This window comes from Miscanthus floridulus, chromosome 18 (assembly GCF_019320115.1).
Source record: "Miscanthus floridulus cultivar M001 chromosome 18, ASM1932011v1, whole genome shotgun sequence".
Classification (NCBI taxonomy): Eukaryota; Viridiplantae; Streptophyta; class Magnoliopsida; order Poales; family Poaceae; genus Miscanthus; species Miscanthus floridulus.
The window spans coordinates 93,840,684-93,857,749 of record NC_089597.1 but is presented as its reverse complement, the minus strand read 5'-3'; the positions used below and the strand labels follow the sequence as shown (position 1 = coordinate 93,857,749).

The 17,066-nt window shown below is 49.7% G+C and overlaps 2 protein-coding genes across 2 annotated transcripts; one reads left to right on the top strand and one right to left on the bottom strand.

The window, feature by feature from the left end:
- Positions 1-2,045: 2,045 nt before the first annotated feature.
- Positions 2,046-2,766, top strand: LOC136524208 (secreted RxLR effector protein 161-like). The gene is made up of 2 exons (XM_066517659.1): positions 2,046-2,547; positions 2,666-2,766. Exons 1-2 carry the CDS (start codon positions 2,046-2,048, stop codon positions 2,764-2,766), a joined length of 603 nt encoding a protein of 200 aa, XP_066373756.1.
- A 5,702-nt stretch (positions 2,767-8,468) lies between these two features.
- Positions 8,469-15,170, bottom strand: LOC136521278 (uncharacterized). The gene is made up of 12 exons (XM_066514986.1): positions 14,375-15,170; positions 12,069-12,271; positions 11,771-11,968; positions 11,586-11,657; positions 11,259-11,354; positions 11,022-11,101; positions 10,858-10,933; positions 10,557-10,767; positions 10,281-10,474; positions 10,099-10,204; positions 9,836-9,925; positions 8,469-9,622 (listed from the first exon to the last, which is right to left on the bottom strand). The coding sequence occupies exons 1-12, from the start codon at positions 14,985-14,987 to the stop codon at positions 8,907-8,909; spliced, it is 2,655 nt and encodes an 884-aa protein (XP_066371083.1). The 5' UTR covers positions 14,988-15,170; the 3' UTR covers positions 8,469-8,906.
- Between the last annotated feature and the right edge of the window lie 1,896 nt (positions 15,171-17,066).

Genomic DNA, 17,066 nt, shown 5'->3' with positions numbered 1-17,066 from the left:
CCATCTTCTCTCACAAGACCTGCTATTGAAAGAGTTGAAAAAAAAGAGATCCGCTATTGAATGTGATGAATGGTCTCCTCGCTGTCAAGAGTACTGCTTGGATCTTGGATCTCATTAATATTTCCTCTCATTTCTGTGCAGCGCCAGATGCAGATTCCTGTTTGATGGTTACCGTTGTACCAATCACAAGTACCCGTATTGCCGATCCAAAGATGATCTGCAATCTTAACACCGGATCAACCGCGGCATTTGAGAGTTATTGACGAGCGAGATAGGTGTCCATGGTGTCCCCATGATGGCATGGCATGGCATGGCCAGCTGCCCAAGCCTTGCCTTTGCACAGGGATTTCGATGTATATTTTTTAGACAAACTCGAGAGCTTTATTAACTCACGTGGGTTATTTTAATCCCTATAATTGCCAACTCCCTAGGCCAGTCCGGAGCTTTGCCAAAACCAGGAATTAAAAGGTTTAGAACTAGAGGTCTTTCCTGTGCAACCATGTGCCACAGTATTGGCATAAAGTAAAGTTTAATAAAGAAAGAAAATTTCTCCCCGGCTCTCGAATCTCATGTCAAATTCCTGCAATGGGCAATTTCTCGACTTTAGTAGATTCATCGGTAGTATGTTGGGTTACCTTTCTATAGCACAGTGCCACTTCTAACAGAAGACCATCTCTTGCCACCAGTGTCTCCATAGTGAGCACATCCGGGGCATCGTGTTTTGTTTACTTCAAATGCTTTACAGCACTAGAACCCATGTCGTATTTTGTTTCAATAATGCATCCATGTACAGCACTAGAATTGGCCCACTCTAGATTTTAAGACTCCGCACTCCGAAGTCCACTCCAATCCTATGTTAAAGGTGCTGGGGCAGAGAATTAACATGTGTTTGGCTCGTAGAAATACGTCTGTGTTTCAAAAAATAAAAGTTGTTTTTCTCTTTCCTAGATAATAGCTTTAAACCTAAACAACTTATAATTTGGAATGTAGGGAATAGTAGGATAGTCTTGTCTGTTGGTTCCGATATCTCACGCACGGGTGAGTCGACCACCCATCGTCATTGCCGACCACACACACTACGGCTGGAGGTAGAAGAGGGAGGAAGAACAGAGCGCGCACACATACACAGCACAAGCACCAGCGTTGGCCGGAGCTCTGTAGAGAAAATGGCAAAACTGAACTTGCTCACTTTACTGAGTTGCAGTGGAAAGCTATATATACAACTCTACCCATCTAATCCTAGTACACAGACGTGCCAGACTGTCATGCTGCTACAGTGACCAAATGTGACAGCAGGGCTGACTTTGGCGCCTGCACCTGCTGTGGCTACAGTGCGGTAGGGGAGCCTTTCGGCGCCTACCCCTGCTGCGGCTACAGTGCAACAGCAGGGAGCTCTTTCGGCGCCTGCCCCTACCGCACGTTCAGAGATGGAAGAGCAGCAGATTACTTTATAATTCTTTCCCTAATCCTGCTGCTAACTCTAGAACCTCCACCATGCCGATCTTCTTCAGCTCCGTGAACCGAAGACGGCCGAGTGGCTTGGTGAGGACGTTCGCGAGTTGCCGACCAGTTTCGACGAACTCGATGACGGTCTGTCCTCCATCGACACAGTTTCTGAGGAAGTGGAACTTTGATGTCGATGTGCTTGCTTCGGTCGTGGAGAACCGAATTCTTTACGAGGGCGATGGCGGGCTGGTTGTCCACCATCAGTGCTGGTGGGTGAGCTTCCACACCGGTTAGCTCGTCCAGCAGCTGGCGCAGCCACACAGCTTGGCACGACGCAGTGGCCGCCGCCACGTACTCTGCGTCTACACGCGACGACGGGGGAAGGAGGAGCTCATCGTCGGCGTGTATGTGGACGACTTGATCGTCAACGGCGCGCGTGCGGAGGACATCGACAGCTTCAAGCATGAGATGGTGGCTCGTTTTTGAATGAGTGATCTCGAGGTGCTCTCCTACTACCTCGGCATCAGGTGAGACAAGGGAAGGAGACGCTCACGCTCGGTCAGAGCGCATACGCCTCGAAGCTGTTGAAGCAGAGCGGTATGGCTGAGTGCAAGCCATGCGTGACTCTTATAGAGGAGCGGCTAAAGCTGACGAAGTCTAGTACCGCGGCGAGGGTAGATGCAACACTCTACCGGAGCATCGTCGGCGGTCTACGCTACCTAGTCCATACGAGGCTGGACATTTCCTTCACAGTGGGCTACATTAGCCACTTCATGGAGGATCCTCGAGAAGATCACTGGGCCACGGTGAAGCGGCTGCTGCGCTACATCAAGGGGACGGTGGATCAGGGGATCATCTTTCCCAAGATCGGCGGAAATGGGCTACAGCTCACTGTGTTCAGCGATGCAGACATGGCGGGGGACATCGACGGACGATGGAGCACCTCTAGCATGCTCGTCTTCCTTAGATCGGCTCCAGTCTCATGGTTGTCGCTGAAACAGAAGGTGGTGGCGCTGTCCACGTGCAAGGCAGAGTACGTGGCGGCAGCCATAGTGGCGTGCCAAGCTATATGGCTGCGCCGGCTGCTGGACGAGCTGACCGGTGTGGAAGCTCACCCACCAGCACTGATGGTGGACAACCAGCCCACCGTCACCCTCGTGAAGAATCCGGTTCTCCACGACCGGAGCAAGCACATCGACATCAAGTTCCACTTCCTTAGGGACTACCGTCGCCCTCACGAAGATTGTCATCGAGTTCGTTGAAACTGGTCGGCAACTCATGGACGTCCTCACCAAGCCGCTCTTGACCCCAAATCTTTAGGATCCTGCTCTCAATCAGTACCTCGCATCCACGCTGGTCCAGCTATCCGATGCTGACGATGCTTGAACACAGCTGTGGGATGTAGTACACATTCGTCAACGCGTGGTGCTCACCGTTCTGGCACCTGAAGATGATGGTGTCGCGCTCTCGGATCGCCACCCTTGAGCCATCACCAGACTTCACCGTGCCGGTCATGCTGCCGTCGAGCTCGGAGAAGGCTTCCTTGGTGCCTATCATGTGGTTGCTGGCGTCGAAGTCCAGGTACCACCACTGCTCCTGCTCACCGGCCACACGTCCGAGGTGGACTTGGGCGCGCGGTCCATCGAGGTTAACAACCTTCAGAGCCTTGCCGTGCCCTTCTATCGCCATCACCTCTTCCTTCTCCTTGGCCTCAACATCGTGCAGTGCACAGAACATCATCATCAGGAGAGTGGCCTCATCATCCTCATCAGCCTACGCTAAATGAGCCTTAGCCTTCTTCTTCTTCTTGTGATTTAGGCACTTCTTTGCTCAATGGCCCGTCTTCCCGTAGCGCCGGTAGGTGTTGGGGTCGACCTTCTTCTTCTTCTCCAAAGAAGGCTTGCCATGGTGCTTGCCATTGCCACCGTGGCTGGAGAAGGCTTCCTCGAACTTCTTCTCCTTCATCCAGGCAGCCCACTCCTCCTCTATCAGCAACAACTTGCCACTGTCCATTGTTGATGTGGCCTGCTCTTTGCGCTCGTCCATTGCTCGCAGATGGCCTATCACATCCTCAATGTTGAGGGTGGACAAGTGCAATATCGTCTCTATGGAGAGAACGATCTGGATGTACTTCACTGGCATGGAGTGGAGGTACTTGGAGACCGCCTCTTCTTCATTGATGGTGATGCCATGGCTCCTCAGCTTGCTGATGAGCGACTGCAGGCGGAGGGAGAAGTCCTTCACCGACTCACCATCCTTGAACTTGAGGTTGGCGTACTCCTGCTTCAGCAGCTGGGCCGTCGCCTTCTTTGCGCGGTTAGAGCCAATGGGCATTGCTGCAATGGCCTCCCGCACCTCCTTAGCAGAGTTCTTCGCCCCCAATGGCTCCCTATACTCCGCTGACACAGCAGCGAGGATAGCCTCCAACGCTGACATATCATCTTCTTCATTGTTGGTGCCCTTGTCAATGGCATTCTAGAGTCGTCGGGCTCTGAGCTTGACCTTCATAGTCACCGCCCACTCGCCATAGTTGGTGCGAGTTAGTGTCGGCCAACTGGTGCCGCTAACCTCCCATACCATGCGCATGATGACCTCCTATCATGGCTAGGAAGCCACAACAGCACTGCTGCTATAGCCCATCTCCGAACCGTCCGTTATCGCCAGCGGTTAGTCTGGTGACGACGCTTGTACAACTCTAATACCACTTGTTGGTCCCGAGATCTTCTGCACGGGTGAGCCGACCGCTCACCGTCGTTGCTGACCACACACACTATGGCTAGAGGTAGAAGATGGAGGGAGAACATAGCGCGCACACACAGCACAAGCACCAGTGTTGGCCAGAGCTCTACAGAGGAGATGGTAAAACTGAACTCACTCACTTTACTGAGTTGCATTGGGAAGCTATATATACAACTCTACCTATCTAATCCTAGTACACAGATATACCAGACTGTCATGCTGCTACAGTGACTAGATGTGACAGCAGGGCTGACTTTAGCGCTTGCCCCTGCTGTGGCTATAGTGTGGCATGGGAGCCTTTCGATGCCTGCCCCTGCCGCGGCTACAATGCAGCAGCAGGGAGCCTTTTCGGCGCCTGCCCCTGCCGCGCGTTCATAGATGGGAGAGCAACAGATTACTTTACATTGTCCTATCCTGGTTTTTGGATTGTGATGATTCAGTCTCCTATTTGATTGAAGGAATTGGATTGTCCCTATTTTGTGTTTAATGACAGGGATGCTAAAGAGTGGGACTAGACACTTGACCTATGAGGCCCACTTGTTAGTCTCTTTCTTCTTCCTTTCCTTCTTCTTACTTACCTCATATATAGTGATCCCATCCTAAGATCAACAAGTGCCCTCCACTCTCAACAGTGAACACCCTTGGCTCCACGCCTCCCTCACCCTCTGCAACCACCATTGCTACTGCTGCACCTCTCTTTCTTCGCTTTTCTCTTCTCCATAATAGCGGACCCACACCTCGACGGCACCACTGAAAGCTCTAGTTTGGTTTTGGTTAATTGATGAAACCCTAAGTGCTAACCTAGTTTATCAAGATGATTATGAGATAGGTAGCACTACTCCAAGTGATGAAGCAATGACGAAGATCATGACAATGGTGATAGCATGGTGATGATCAAATGTTTGAACTTGGAAAAGAAGAAAGAGAAAAACAAAAGGCTCAAGGCAAAGGTATAAAATGTAGGAGCCATTTTGTTTTAGTGATCAAGACACTTAGTGAGTGTGATCACATTTAGGATAGATAGCCGTACTATTAAGAGGAGTGAAACTCGTATCGGAATGCGGTTATCAAAGTGCCACTAGATGCTCTAACTCATTGCATATGCATTTAGGATCTAGTGGAGTGCTAACACCCTTGATAATATTTGTGAAAATATGCTAACACATGTGCACAAGGTGTTTGCAGGGTTGAGAGGGGTTTGGGTCCCTCTCTCCCTCCCGCCGAGCTTGCGAGGCGGGATTCGGCGCTTTTGAGAAAATGAAATGTCTATTTTCTATTGCGCCGGATGCAAAATTCTTGGTGGTTGGCACATTTGAGTAAGGGTGAAGTAGTTAGAGTTGAAATGGAGTTGGTCGAAATGATGCTGGCGTCGGTCTACTGACCGGACGCTGGGTCACTCAGCGACCGGATGCTGAAGGGCTACGTCCGGTCGAGCTGTCAGACGGCACAGTCACTAGGGTTGAGCACCGGACGCTGGTCTGCGTCCGGTCAAGGTGGACCGGACGCGTCCGGTCGAAAAAACATACCTCGGGGAGCTTACTGGAAACGACCGGACGCTGGGGCTTCAGCGTCCGGTCAGTTTTACCGGAGCGTCCGGTCAGCTTCGTAGCCGTTGAAATCTGACGAACAGCGTTTGAAGCCGGTGACGCGTGGCGTCCATCGGGCGACCGGACGCTGAGGGCCAGCGTCCGGTCAGTATGACCGGAGCGTCCGGTCAGAGCGCGTTTTGCCCAGTAAAGGGGTATAACGGCTCTATTTGATGGGGGCTCTATTTATAGCCTCATGGCCGGCTCAAAGGAGAACGCTAGCACATTTTCATTGACATAGCATCCTTGTGAGCTTAGCCAAAGCCCTCCCACTCATCTCCATCATTGATCCATCATCATTGTGAGATTGGGAGAGAATCCAAGTGCATTGCTTGAGTGATTGCATCTAGAGGCACTTGGTATTCGTGTTACGCTGCGGATTTCGCTTGTTTCTCTTGGTGGTTGCCACCACCTAGACGGTTGGAGCAGCGGTGGAGGATCGGCACGAGTTGGTGATTGTTCGTGGCCGTCTCCGGTGATTGTAAGGGGAGTTGTACCTTCCCCGGCAGAGTGCCGAAAGGTAACTCTAGTAAATTGCTCGTGTCATTGAGTTACCTCACTTGTGGGTCGGTTCTTGCGGTGTCCAATCGTGTGGACGAGGTTTGTGAAACACCTCTTAGCCGCCGAACCACCAAGTGTTGGTCGACACAACGGGGACGTAGCGTGTTGGCAAGCACGTGAACCTCGGGAGAAAATCGATTATCTCTCTTCTTTGGCATTCTCCCGGTGATTGGCTATATATTCATCTTGTGATTGGTTCATCCCCTACACGTCGGTATAATCACTCTACTCACTCATTTACATTCTTGCAAACTAGTTGATACAAGCTCTTTAGTGTAATTAGAATTGAGAGCTTGCTTTATTATTTACATTCATCTAGTTGAGCTCTTTAGAGTTGCAAGGTTGAGAGCTCTTAGTGAGTAATTACATAGCAAGTTTGTGTGCCTAAGTATTCATTGCAACTAGAATTGTTGGATAGGTGGCTTGCAACCCTTGTAGAGCTAGAGCAAGTTTGCATTACGCTATTTGTCATACTAATCAAATTGCTCTAGTTGATTTGTAGATTTTTAAATAGGCTATTCACCCCCCCTCTAGCCATATTAGGACCTTTCAACCACCGAGTCAAGCTCGTTCATCACTCCATCAGCGTTGCCTCGCCATCATCGTTCGGTCGTCCCTTACCTGCACCGAACAGCCATCACCACACGCAAGCCACCACCAACCCACCATTTTAGCTCACTTGCGACTTCACCTCAGATTTGGCAACGGGATCGCCTCCCGCCTTGTTCACTGCCATCGCTGGATCTGGTTAGCATGACGGCGCCACCACCGAAGCTTCTTCTTCATGTGCCCACACGTGCACCCAACGTGTTTGTCCTAAGTGGGATAATTGAACACATATAGGGTCCGATTTGGTGATTTGGGGTTTTTTGTGATTGCTAAACACAAGCACCGGCGAAGCCACGTTATGGCCATAGAGGGCTCCGCCCCCCCCCCCTTGCCATGCAAAAAAGAAATGAAGATATATGATGTTGTGCAGCGTATTTGTGTTGTTGTGCAAGTCTGGATGGCTAGGCTAGCTAATTCAGCCCACAAGGCATAGGCGATGGGCCACCGGCCACATGCAAGCCACCCCATTATGCACGCAGGAGCCACATGACTGGTGGCACCTGGGACCTGACATTGCTCAACATGCAAAGCAAAAGGGGAAGAAAATAATCCACGTCCACCGAGTGCCCAGGACGGCCGGTGGAGGCTCACAGACGACGATAAGGCGACGAGCCGGAAGGCAGAGGCCGGAGCTGTCGATGCCTCGCGACGGCCTTCCCAGTTGACTCGCCGACTCATCATCGGCCCCGGCCGGCGGGCAGCGGCGCCCCCACCCCCACCCTCATTCGGCTCTACTTCATAGACCATGTAGTTTAGAACCAAAACTTATTTCTATGGAACTTCTCTATATATTGTCTCGGATTTGACAAATGGCCCCCTATATTAGGCTTCACACTCCGCCACTGAACACAAGTGTTGTGACTTACCTGTGTCTTACAATGGGACACACATTTGACTTAGTCACAAAGTAAATAATCATAAGTGTCTTGGCCCCAAAAATTTGGTTGATGTTTGGTGTATGGCGCAAATGATATTTATGAAGACTAAGGACACTATAGAGTGAATGTAGGCTGTGTATGTGGAGACATTCGTTTTAGTACGTGTTAGGGCTTTGTTTTTCATTTGCCCCTACTATTAATGGGGTCCAAAGCATTCATCTTGATGGAGTTAAAGCGAGATCATGTAGATGCAAAAGCCACTGATTCTTAGTCAAGATGATGATGGTAAGTGGTTCCATTGAAGTGGTTTCAAGTCAAGCATATCAAAAGAGTTGAATAGATCGTTTATAACCATGCATGGACCTTGGTAAACGCAAGAGTTTCAGTGCAGCGGTCACCATCATGTCACAAACTCTTCAAAAAAAAAAAAAGCGCGCAGAGTTTCTGTAATTCAATTGCACTAGTGACCTGACATGAATAATAGAATGCTGACCATCTTTTCTTTGATTGTTGTGGGGCAAAGTTAACTTAGCAAGTTATTTATGATATTACTGATAAACACACTTGGACTGACTTGAATCCGTGGCTAAATGGTGGGCTTTATTTAACGAAAAGCATGATGATGTAGTAAATATGTATAGTTCTGCTACATTATGGAACCGAGAAATAAGCTGTGTTTTGAGGCAGCAATGTAGAAGGACGCAAGAGATGCTTAGAATTATGGCAACATGATGAAAAAGTTGGAAGCAGAGAGAGGCGCCGCAACAACTCGGCTGTTTGAATTCAAATTCAAGGAGTCCGGTACCTGGAGTCATGTTGCACTTCGAAGCTGCCACCTCAGTTTACACGGGAGTGATAGCAATGTGGCAAGATCTGTAGTGTACTCCGTAGAAGATAGGCGAGATAGTGCTATGGTTGTAGTTGATGAGGGTGGGCACGGATCGTTTCGTTCGGTGAAACCAAATCATTTTCTTATCTCTAAACATTATTGTCCGCCACTCCATCTCCAATCCAACATTTTTTTTCGTGGTTATTAGAGGCAGCAGCAGCATCAACCTCGACCTGCAGGTCTCATCGTCATCTCCTGTCACGCTACAAGGTTGAAGTAGATGGTGTAGAACTCGTCCCTCAAGGTGAACAATGGCTCAAGGAGGAAGTTCCTCCTCACCCCCCTGGCGGCGAAGCTCATCGGGTGGTACCGTCGCAGAGGCTCGGCCCGCGCGAAGCTCGCCGCCCGCCGGAACCAGTCGCCGTGCTTCTGGACACCACCACCGGTACAGCCCACCTGGACCTTCTCGCCGCTGTCGCCGGCTACCAAGAAGCACCCGGGCCTGGACACGAGCTCGAGGGACACCGAGCCGGGCACGCCGTCGAGCCCTGCCACGACGTTGAACGGAGCGCCCGAGCTCTTCTCCACGGACACCGTGAGCTTGTCCGTGCCCACCATCCCCGGCATGTCCAACGGCTCGAGCGTCGCGGCGGCCGTCGAGTTCGTGCCGGCGCCGGACTGCGGGACGAGTCTGAACGTCGCGTGGACGGCGGCGTCGGTGCCGCCGCTGTCTTTGGGCCGCTGCTGCATCGTCAGGGAGCCGTTCACGGCGGAGAGGACGAAGGCCTTGCCGTCGGACTCTTGCGCGAGCGTCACCAGCTGGGAGTTGGACTCCGGAGGGACGGGGGTGATCCAGTCGGTGGCCGCGGCGGTGGCGGCGCCGGTCTTGGCGTCCCAATCTCCGGTGGTGAGGCCGGCGAGGAGGAACGGCCCGAACAGGACTGCTTGTATAGATGCGTACTCCGGCCGATCATCTGAAGGTTTCAGTTACACTACTCAGTTACAGGACTGCTTGTATAGATGCACACTTCAATTCAGTGTTGTCAATTGTCATAGAATTAATAGGGATTTCAATGCTTAAGAGTGAAAATTAAAAGTGAAAAGTAAGTAATTATCCTGTAATGAGTGCATCATTTGAAAAATTAACTCACAATATTTAATCATCAACAGAACTCGAAATTTCAGACCTTTTATTGCTTCAGTCCTTAAGTGGATAGGTAATTGGAGTGACAACCGATCACCACTACCCCACTGCTTGCTGACAGTGAGGAAAGTCCCTAGCAGAAATCAAGATTTTGTTAGAACAATCATCCCTGTAATCATATTCATCAAACTTTTTGTGGATTCTTTCCCCCCCCCCCCCCCCCCCCCCCCCCCCCCCCCCCCCCCCCCCCCCCCCCCCCCCCCCTTCAATTTTCTCCTTCTGTTTCTGCCGTGCTGATGAGCTTACCTGGAGATGCTAATTCCAGATCCTTGTCATTCAATGTTGCCTTTGCACCATTCAAAGATGTCCATGATGGTATTCTCACGTTCAATGTCGCAAACTGACCGTCTGTCTACAGGCAGTAAACAAACTGACTAAATGCTGATTCTTGGAAGGACCTTCAAAGTTTCATGTCATGCAAATTTTACCTTTGCAGATATGGAGAATGAGACCTGAAGATACTGATCCGATGAGCTGAGGGGCATCAGTTGCTGTGTGACAGTAAGACCTGCAGTTCTCCAATTGAACGTGCTCGGTATGAACTGAATAATATATAGCGCCGGTGTTTCACCTTTCTCCTCAAAGTAAATGGAATCCCCCAGCTTGGAGAAGGATTCTATACCTGCAAACACAAAACACACAGTTCAGAACCTGATACAGTTCAGAACCAAATGGAATCCTCAAAGTTTGGAATTTTGACATACCAGTGCCATAGCAGCACCAGAATGATTCATACTGAGTTCCCCAACCATGGTAGCTCTTTGCCTTTGATCTCCCAGGGCCCTGGGGCAGCATGTAGATCATCACTCCAGGATCTCTGCCTCTCTGGATGCTCAGCACGCCGTTGATCAGCGCACGTTCGTAGTAGTCCGCGTACGCGATCTCCTTCGTCCATCTGAATAGATGGCGTGAGACCTGCAAGCTTTGTTGTGCAAATTGTAACTGCTTGTCTCTAGCCATGAAAAATGTAGTACAAGTTTGGTGAACATGAACAGGTATACCCACCTTGAGCATGTTGTAAGTTGTGCAGGACTCCTCGGTCTCAGTGGTCAGAGCTTCAGCTAAACGCTTTGGATCGGACCTGACATAAGCCATTTCAGAATTTCAGACATGGCATTTCTGAGACAAAAAAAAAAAAAGGTGAACTTCAGTCTTCTATGACGGATTACCAGAATTCACTGACAGATGTACCACCAGTCGCATATGCGTGAGAAGAATTCACTGTGTCCATGAAGAATGTTGCAATTTCCTGGTTCAAGATTTAGGCTATGGTCAGTTTGACAAAGAAGTTGCATCAGATCAAAGAGGCCAACTACTGGGTGGAAGGAAGAAAAATAACAATCTTTTTAGAATTGGAATTATCATGCCTGAGGAAATTAATTTTACCCTACCAAAATTTGAATTACCTTGTAAAGAGGATCACCTGTAACTTCATATCTCATCTGCCCGCCAATGACAACCGGAATATGTGTGTTGGCATGGAAATTCGAAAGACTGTCGGCCTGAAAGGAAAAACGATGGGGAAATATCATCTAGGGTTCAGAAATATGTTTTCCTGCCAAAACTATCAAGAGAGAACATTAGAACAAGCTATTGTGGTGTTAATCAGCGGATGTAGATGGTGTTTATTAACTACATAAGATTCAGGCAAAATTGGAGTGAGAAATGCATCAGCAAAACGCAGAGGGCCAGGCAGGAAGGAATTTTGTTCGTCAGGGTTCAGAGTTTCAGACCTGCACTGCAAGCAACCCCAGGAAGCATGGCTTGTCGAAAAGATGGGCCAGCACCAGATGCCTCTGATCGTGCTGCGCAAATATTCAAGAGAATTGCATTATTAGCATTTAGCAGCTACCACACACACTCAGGATTCAGGAAACGAATGAATGAAATGAACACCAAAGAAAGAAAGGCTGTATACCGTGATGGTGTAGAGCTGGTAGAGCACGTCGTTCATCCCTCCGGTCTCCTCGTTGAGCGACGTCCAGTGGCGCTCGATGCTGTACCTCCTGATGACGTTCCTGACGCGGCTGGCGAAGTAGTCGGCCATGGCGACCACCATCCCCAGCGCCTTGCCGTTGCCGGCCACCACGTGCTGGTCCAGGAGGCCCTGCATGATCTGCAGGAAGCGCAGCAGATGAGCTATTGCTCATCAGCACGACCGGCGTCCGGCGATGCATGTGTGCAAAGGTAAAGTCGGGTGGTGATCGCCGACGTGCCTTGTGGATGGTGTAGTATGGCGCCCAGACGGGCTTGATGGCCTCGAAGCGGTCGAAGAACTCGGCGGGGAAGGCGGAGAGGTAGCCCGTGCCGGCGGCGCGCTGGCACTGGTCAAGTGCGTCCACCACTGCCGCCATCTTGCCGGCGAGCGTGACGTTGTGCGTGCTCGCCCACATCTTGGCCGTCGCGCTCAGGTAGTGACCTGCGTGCACGACCGGGTTCACTGTGTCAGGTCCCGTTTGGGGCGTGCCAGTTTTCAGTATATTTCAGGCCAGCTAGGATCACTTTCTTACCGCATTCGGCCTTTGGTATCTGTGCTCTAAATAAACTCGTTTAATAATATATAAACAGTAAAGTGCCAAATGTGTAATTTGCATCCAAATACCAACGGTTGCTTGATTCAAAACAACGACAACGACAACGACGACGACGACGACGACGGTTGCCTCACCTTGCTGGGCTAAACTACTCGTGCATGGACTGTGACGAGAGAGATGCAGATGCGAAACCAGCACCTCTCTCGGTTTCGCAATGTTAATTTGTTCCTTGATTGATTGAGTCATGATAAAGAGCTGCCCTATAAGTAGAAGTGCCAATGAAAATTCTACCACGGAGGAAAACAGGAGTGTAATTATACATTTTCTTTTGCAAAACACAAGAGTATAATTACCATAGTGTATTTGTTCGGCACCATACATCAAGAAGAGTGTAATTAACGTCGTTTTATATTTTCCTAATGTCATTATGTGTTTTCTTTAGGAAAAAGTCCATTTACTCCCTCCAAGTTTGGCATGTGTCTAGATAACCCCCTAAACTAATATTTGGTTTAATTTACTCCCTCCAACTATTTAAGTTGGTCCAATTTATACCTTAAAAAGATTTATCTTTTTTTGTTTCTCTATGTTTTAGTTTAAAATTTTGTGAGGTGATAGAGGATCATATTTTGTGTCAAAAAATGCATTATGAATTTATCATCAATATTTTTTATGATATTATATCTCTAGTATTTATTTATTATTAAATTTCCTAAACTATCGAAATAGTGGCAAAAATAAGATATATTTTTCTAACATAACCTATGATGTCATCTATCACGTTACAAAAATTGATATTAAAATCAACTTATAGATGGAGAAAAAATAACAAATCATGTAAGAGGTAAACTAGACCAATTGAAATAGTTGGAGAGAGTAAATTGAACTAAACATTAGTTTAGAGCAAGTATAATAAAGTAACTATCATGTAGGGGGGGGGGGGGGGGGGGGGAGAGAGAGAGAGAGAGAGGAGAAGCGGACTATAAAGCTTACAAAAAAAATTGTAAGAGAGACAAATATGCCATGCACTAATACTGAAGAGCTAACTACTATACGAGTAGACTAAGAAATGGGCTGAAACTTGCGGGGAGTAATTTGAACTTTTTTCTTTTCTTTAGTTGTTATTGAAAAATGTTGTTTGCTGTAAAAGAAACATGCGTTGATATGGGCTGAAACTTGCGGGGACTAATTTGAATTTTTTTCCTTTTCTTTAGTTGTTATTGAAAAATGTTGTTTGCTGTAAAAGAAACATGCGTTGATATAAAAGCATAATATGTAAGTAGGTGTAACCCCGGGCCATTCCTTGTTGTTAGACTTTACGCATCTTATTTTCCAAATATAATCATAAAAATATAGAGAAGAAAAATTGGGACATTTTTTTTGTTGGTCCCTATATTTGCTACTACTGCACGACCACCACACGTCGGCGAGGGCTGAGAAAAATTGGCCTAAGATAATTGTGGCGGGAAAAAAAAAAGGAAAGACACTTGCCGCGCAACCAAATTTAAACGATGAAACGAGTGGTTAGCCACAAACATTTGTAAGGCGTCCTCTCTTCTACTCCGGTGTCGGCGTTGTCAATATTTTCACGAGGGCATCTCGCTTGCTCACGTGGCAACAACGAGGCACGACATGAGAGTGGCATACCCTAGCTACGTACAATAACCAGCCTTTCCACTCCCATGTCGATCGCGCTGTCGTACGTGCTATTTGGACAAAAGCGACACAGCATCCACTCCCATGTAGCTTCACCCATCATAGCCATAGAGTGTCTCACACAGTCACACTAACTAGGGGAAAAATCCATGAATGATCTGCTTTGCTGGCGTCCGGCCGGAGCACCACCAAGTAATGGCGCACAGTAATGGCCGTGTCCGGCCGGGAACGTGACGCCGGAGCATCTCTGCATGTGCATGCGTGGGCCGCCGATCGATGCATGGACAGGGCTGGGAAAGAGAGCGAGCACAGAGGGAGCGTGTACGTGTACGTACCGACGAAGTGGCCCCTGAGCTCGCTGTCAGGCTTCTCCCAGCCGCCGTAGGGCTCTCCCGGCGCCGGCAGCCCCGCCTGGGAGCGGAAGCTCCAGACGAGGCGGTCCACGTCCAGCAGCAGCAGGTACTCGAGGTTCGTCCGCTGCGCGCGCCCGTACGCCGCGTCTCGGTCGGGGTCCAGCCGCACGTCGTGCAGGGACACCTCCTCCAGGAACGGCGGCCCGGCCCCGGCGGCGGCGTCCGAGGCCGAGGCCGGCATGGCGGCGCCGCCCACCAGCTGGCCCTTGAGCGACCGGTAGAGCATCACCCAGTCGCCGAGCTCCTCCTCCTGGTGCTGATGGTGGTGCCCCGCGGCGGAGGCGCGGAGGGATCCCTGCCTCGGCGGCGGCATGAGGTCCATCCACGCGGCCTCGTCGGTGGGGTTGAGGTGCTCGTGGAACAGCTCGCGCCACCGCCACTCCGCCGCTCCCGCTCCCGGCGACGCCTGCAGCCGCGCCCGCACCGTGTGCGACGACAGCTCCGTCGGGATGTTGGTGCACTCCTTCGCCATCGCCGTCGTCGTCGTCACTGCCGCCACCGCCACCGCCACAAGCACAGCCCACGCCGCCGCCATGCCAACACAACCCGCCGCCGGCACTGGCCACTGGCCACCACCACTAGTCTCCTGTCCAGTCCACTAAGCTAGCTAGCGGCACTCTCCGCGACACGCGCGCGCCGCAGCCAGCCGGCAGTGCGCGCGGATATGGCAACGGCAAAACACTGGCCACGAGTGAACGCCGAGACTTTTATCCCCTGCGCCCACGGCGCTGGAGAAACGGACAGCGTTGTTTAAGTCTCAGGAGCTGTCAGAGCACACGGGCCGGCATCATATCAAAGCGGTGTGCGTGGGTGACGGCGGACGGAGGCACCGCACGGAATGGCACGGCAGTCGGCAGGACACGAGCTAGCTAGCAGCTAAGGCCGCGCGGAAGAGCCCGGCCTGGCCACCACCCGCTCAGAGTCTCAGGCTCTCACGCACTCGATCGATCGATCGCATGTCGCCACAGGACAGGCCGGAGCTGGGCTTGTCGCAACGCCGGCCAGTTTCCTTTGTCACGTTGCGTCCCGTGACGGCCGGAGAATGGGAGCGCCGCGCGGGGGTGAGCTGGTACTGGTAGGCTGGTAGCGGAGAACGGCGCTTCCGTCTTTATCCCCTGGATCGTCCAAGCAAGCATTGGCGACGGTGACGACGACGGCGGCGCTGGATCGGCGTCAGAGAGGGACGGCAGACGGCTGCTGCAGATTCTTGGACTCGGTGGGGAGAGGAGCTAGGAGCACCAGTGAAATTCTAGCTACTATACAAGCTTTTATCTTGTGCCGTCACGGCGTCACCTCGTTTCCTGGCCTCCGTTGCTGTTAAAATCTGCCTTCTAGTGATCCCGTCGGTGGTGACCACCACCGTCGTTATACCGTGGGGGCCAAAAAGATAGTAGCATTAGTATATGCGGAATGAAGGACGAGTGATAGAATCGAACATTTGAAGAAGAGCAACCAACCATGTTCGACAGGCACCTAATTGGGCCGCACATATTTATAGCACTGTACATGTTCTCCATTCGTCCCATAATATGGCATTCTAACTCTGAACACGGAGATAAAGGATGAGTGAAAAATATGTGATGCATGTGAAACAAGAGAAGTAGAGATAGAGATTTGTACAATTTATGTTAGGTCAAGAATATCATCTCTTATCTTTCTTATCTGGGTCCAAATATCCTAGTTTCACATCAAACAAATAAACAGATAAGTAACATAATAGTCCGTTACTCATTCCTGGCCGACTCATCGGGCTGTATATTGTAGTTGACAACAAAAGTGTCAAACTCCTGTGGCAAGAAAGCAAAATTAGATGGATAAGGAACTCTTCCTTACCAGATCCATTGATTTTAGCTTGAATGCCAAATTGCTCATTCTTAGTATGTGCTCTCTTATGCCACCATTTTCAGAGTACCTCTATGTCACCAACTGCTTTATCAGCTGGGTAGCATATGTCTTTGAAGAGCCAGTGAACTGACTCTTTATTCTTTCGAGGTACCCGGTGACGGTGTCACACTCTGGGATTGAGCCCACAATTACAGACTCAATCGTGTTCTTTATCACAGCCATACATTTCTTGTTGGCAGTGACCCACTTCCTATGCTCAAGGTCATAGGACATCCTTTGGAAAGCAAAATCCCTCTCTTGTTGCCCAAGCGGCATCAACCTCGTTTGTCTCCCTCACCGGTGCCACAGGCTCAGTGAGACACGGTGAGGTGACTACCTAGTCCACCTCAGCCAAGACGAAAGCTAGGTCAATCTTTTTCTTCCACTCCGTGTAGTTATCATCTTTGAGAGTGGGGATCTCTTTGATACAATCCATTAAGTTGTATCCACCTAAAAACACAATTCATATAGAGTGAGAACATAAACATAATAATAATAACAATTGCATACCTTAGTTCCAACGCTGGTCAAAATTAAAGCATACAATTGTCATCTACACTAATTCTACATCACCGTTGAGCATAAATAGAATTAATGCGTGACAAAAATCATCATAATATTGCCATTAATCAATGTTGGTCAGAATAACAACAATATTATAATAAGATAAAAACATATCCATTTTTCAAAATTAAATTCTTCCGTTGGTTCAAATTTAATAATGAAAATA

Bases quoted from the DNA above. Each gene is read 5' to 3' on its own strand.
- LOC136524208 (XM_066517659.1), top strand. From the start codon at position 2,046: ATGGCTGAGTGCAAGCCATGCGTGACTCTTATAGAGGAGCGGCTAAAG. The intron at 2,548-2,665 runs GTGTGGAAGCTC...CCACTTCCTTAG, and splicing joins GCTGCTGGACGAGCTGACCG to GGACTACCGTCGCCCTCACG.
- LOC136521278 (XM_066514986.1), bottom strand. From the start codon at position 14,987: ATGGCGGCGGCGTGGGCTGTGCTTGTGGCGGTGGCGGTGGCGGCAGTG. The intron at 11,355-11,585 runs GTCTGAAACTCT...TTTTCCTTTCAG, and splicing joins TGGGGTTGCTTGCAGTGCAG to GCCGACAGTCTTTCGAATTT. The intron at 9,623-9,835 runs GTCTGAAATTTC...TGAAACCTTCAG, and splicing joins AAGGACTGAAGCAATAAAAG to ATGATCGGCCGGAGTACGCA.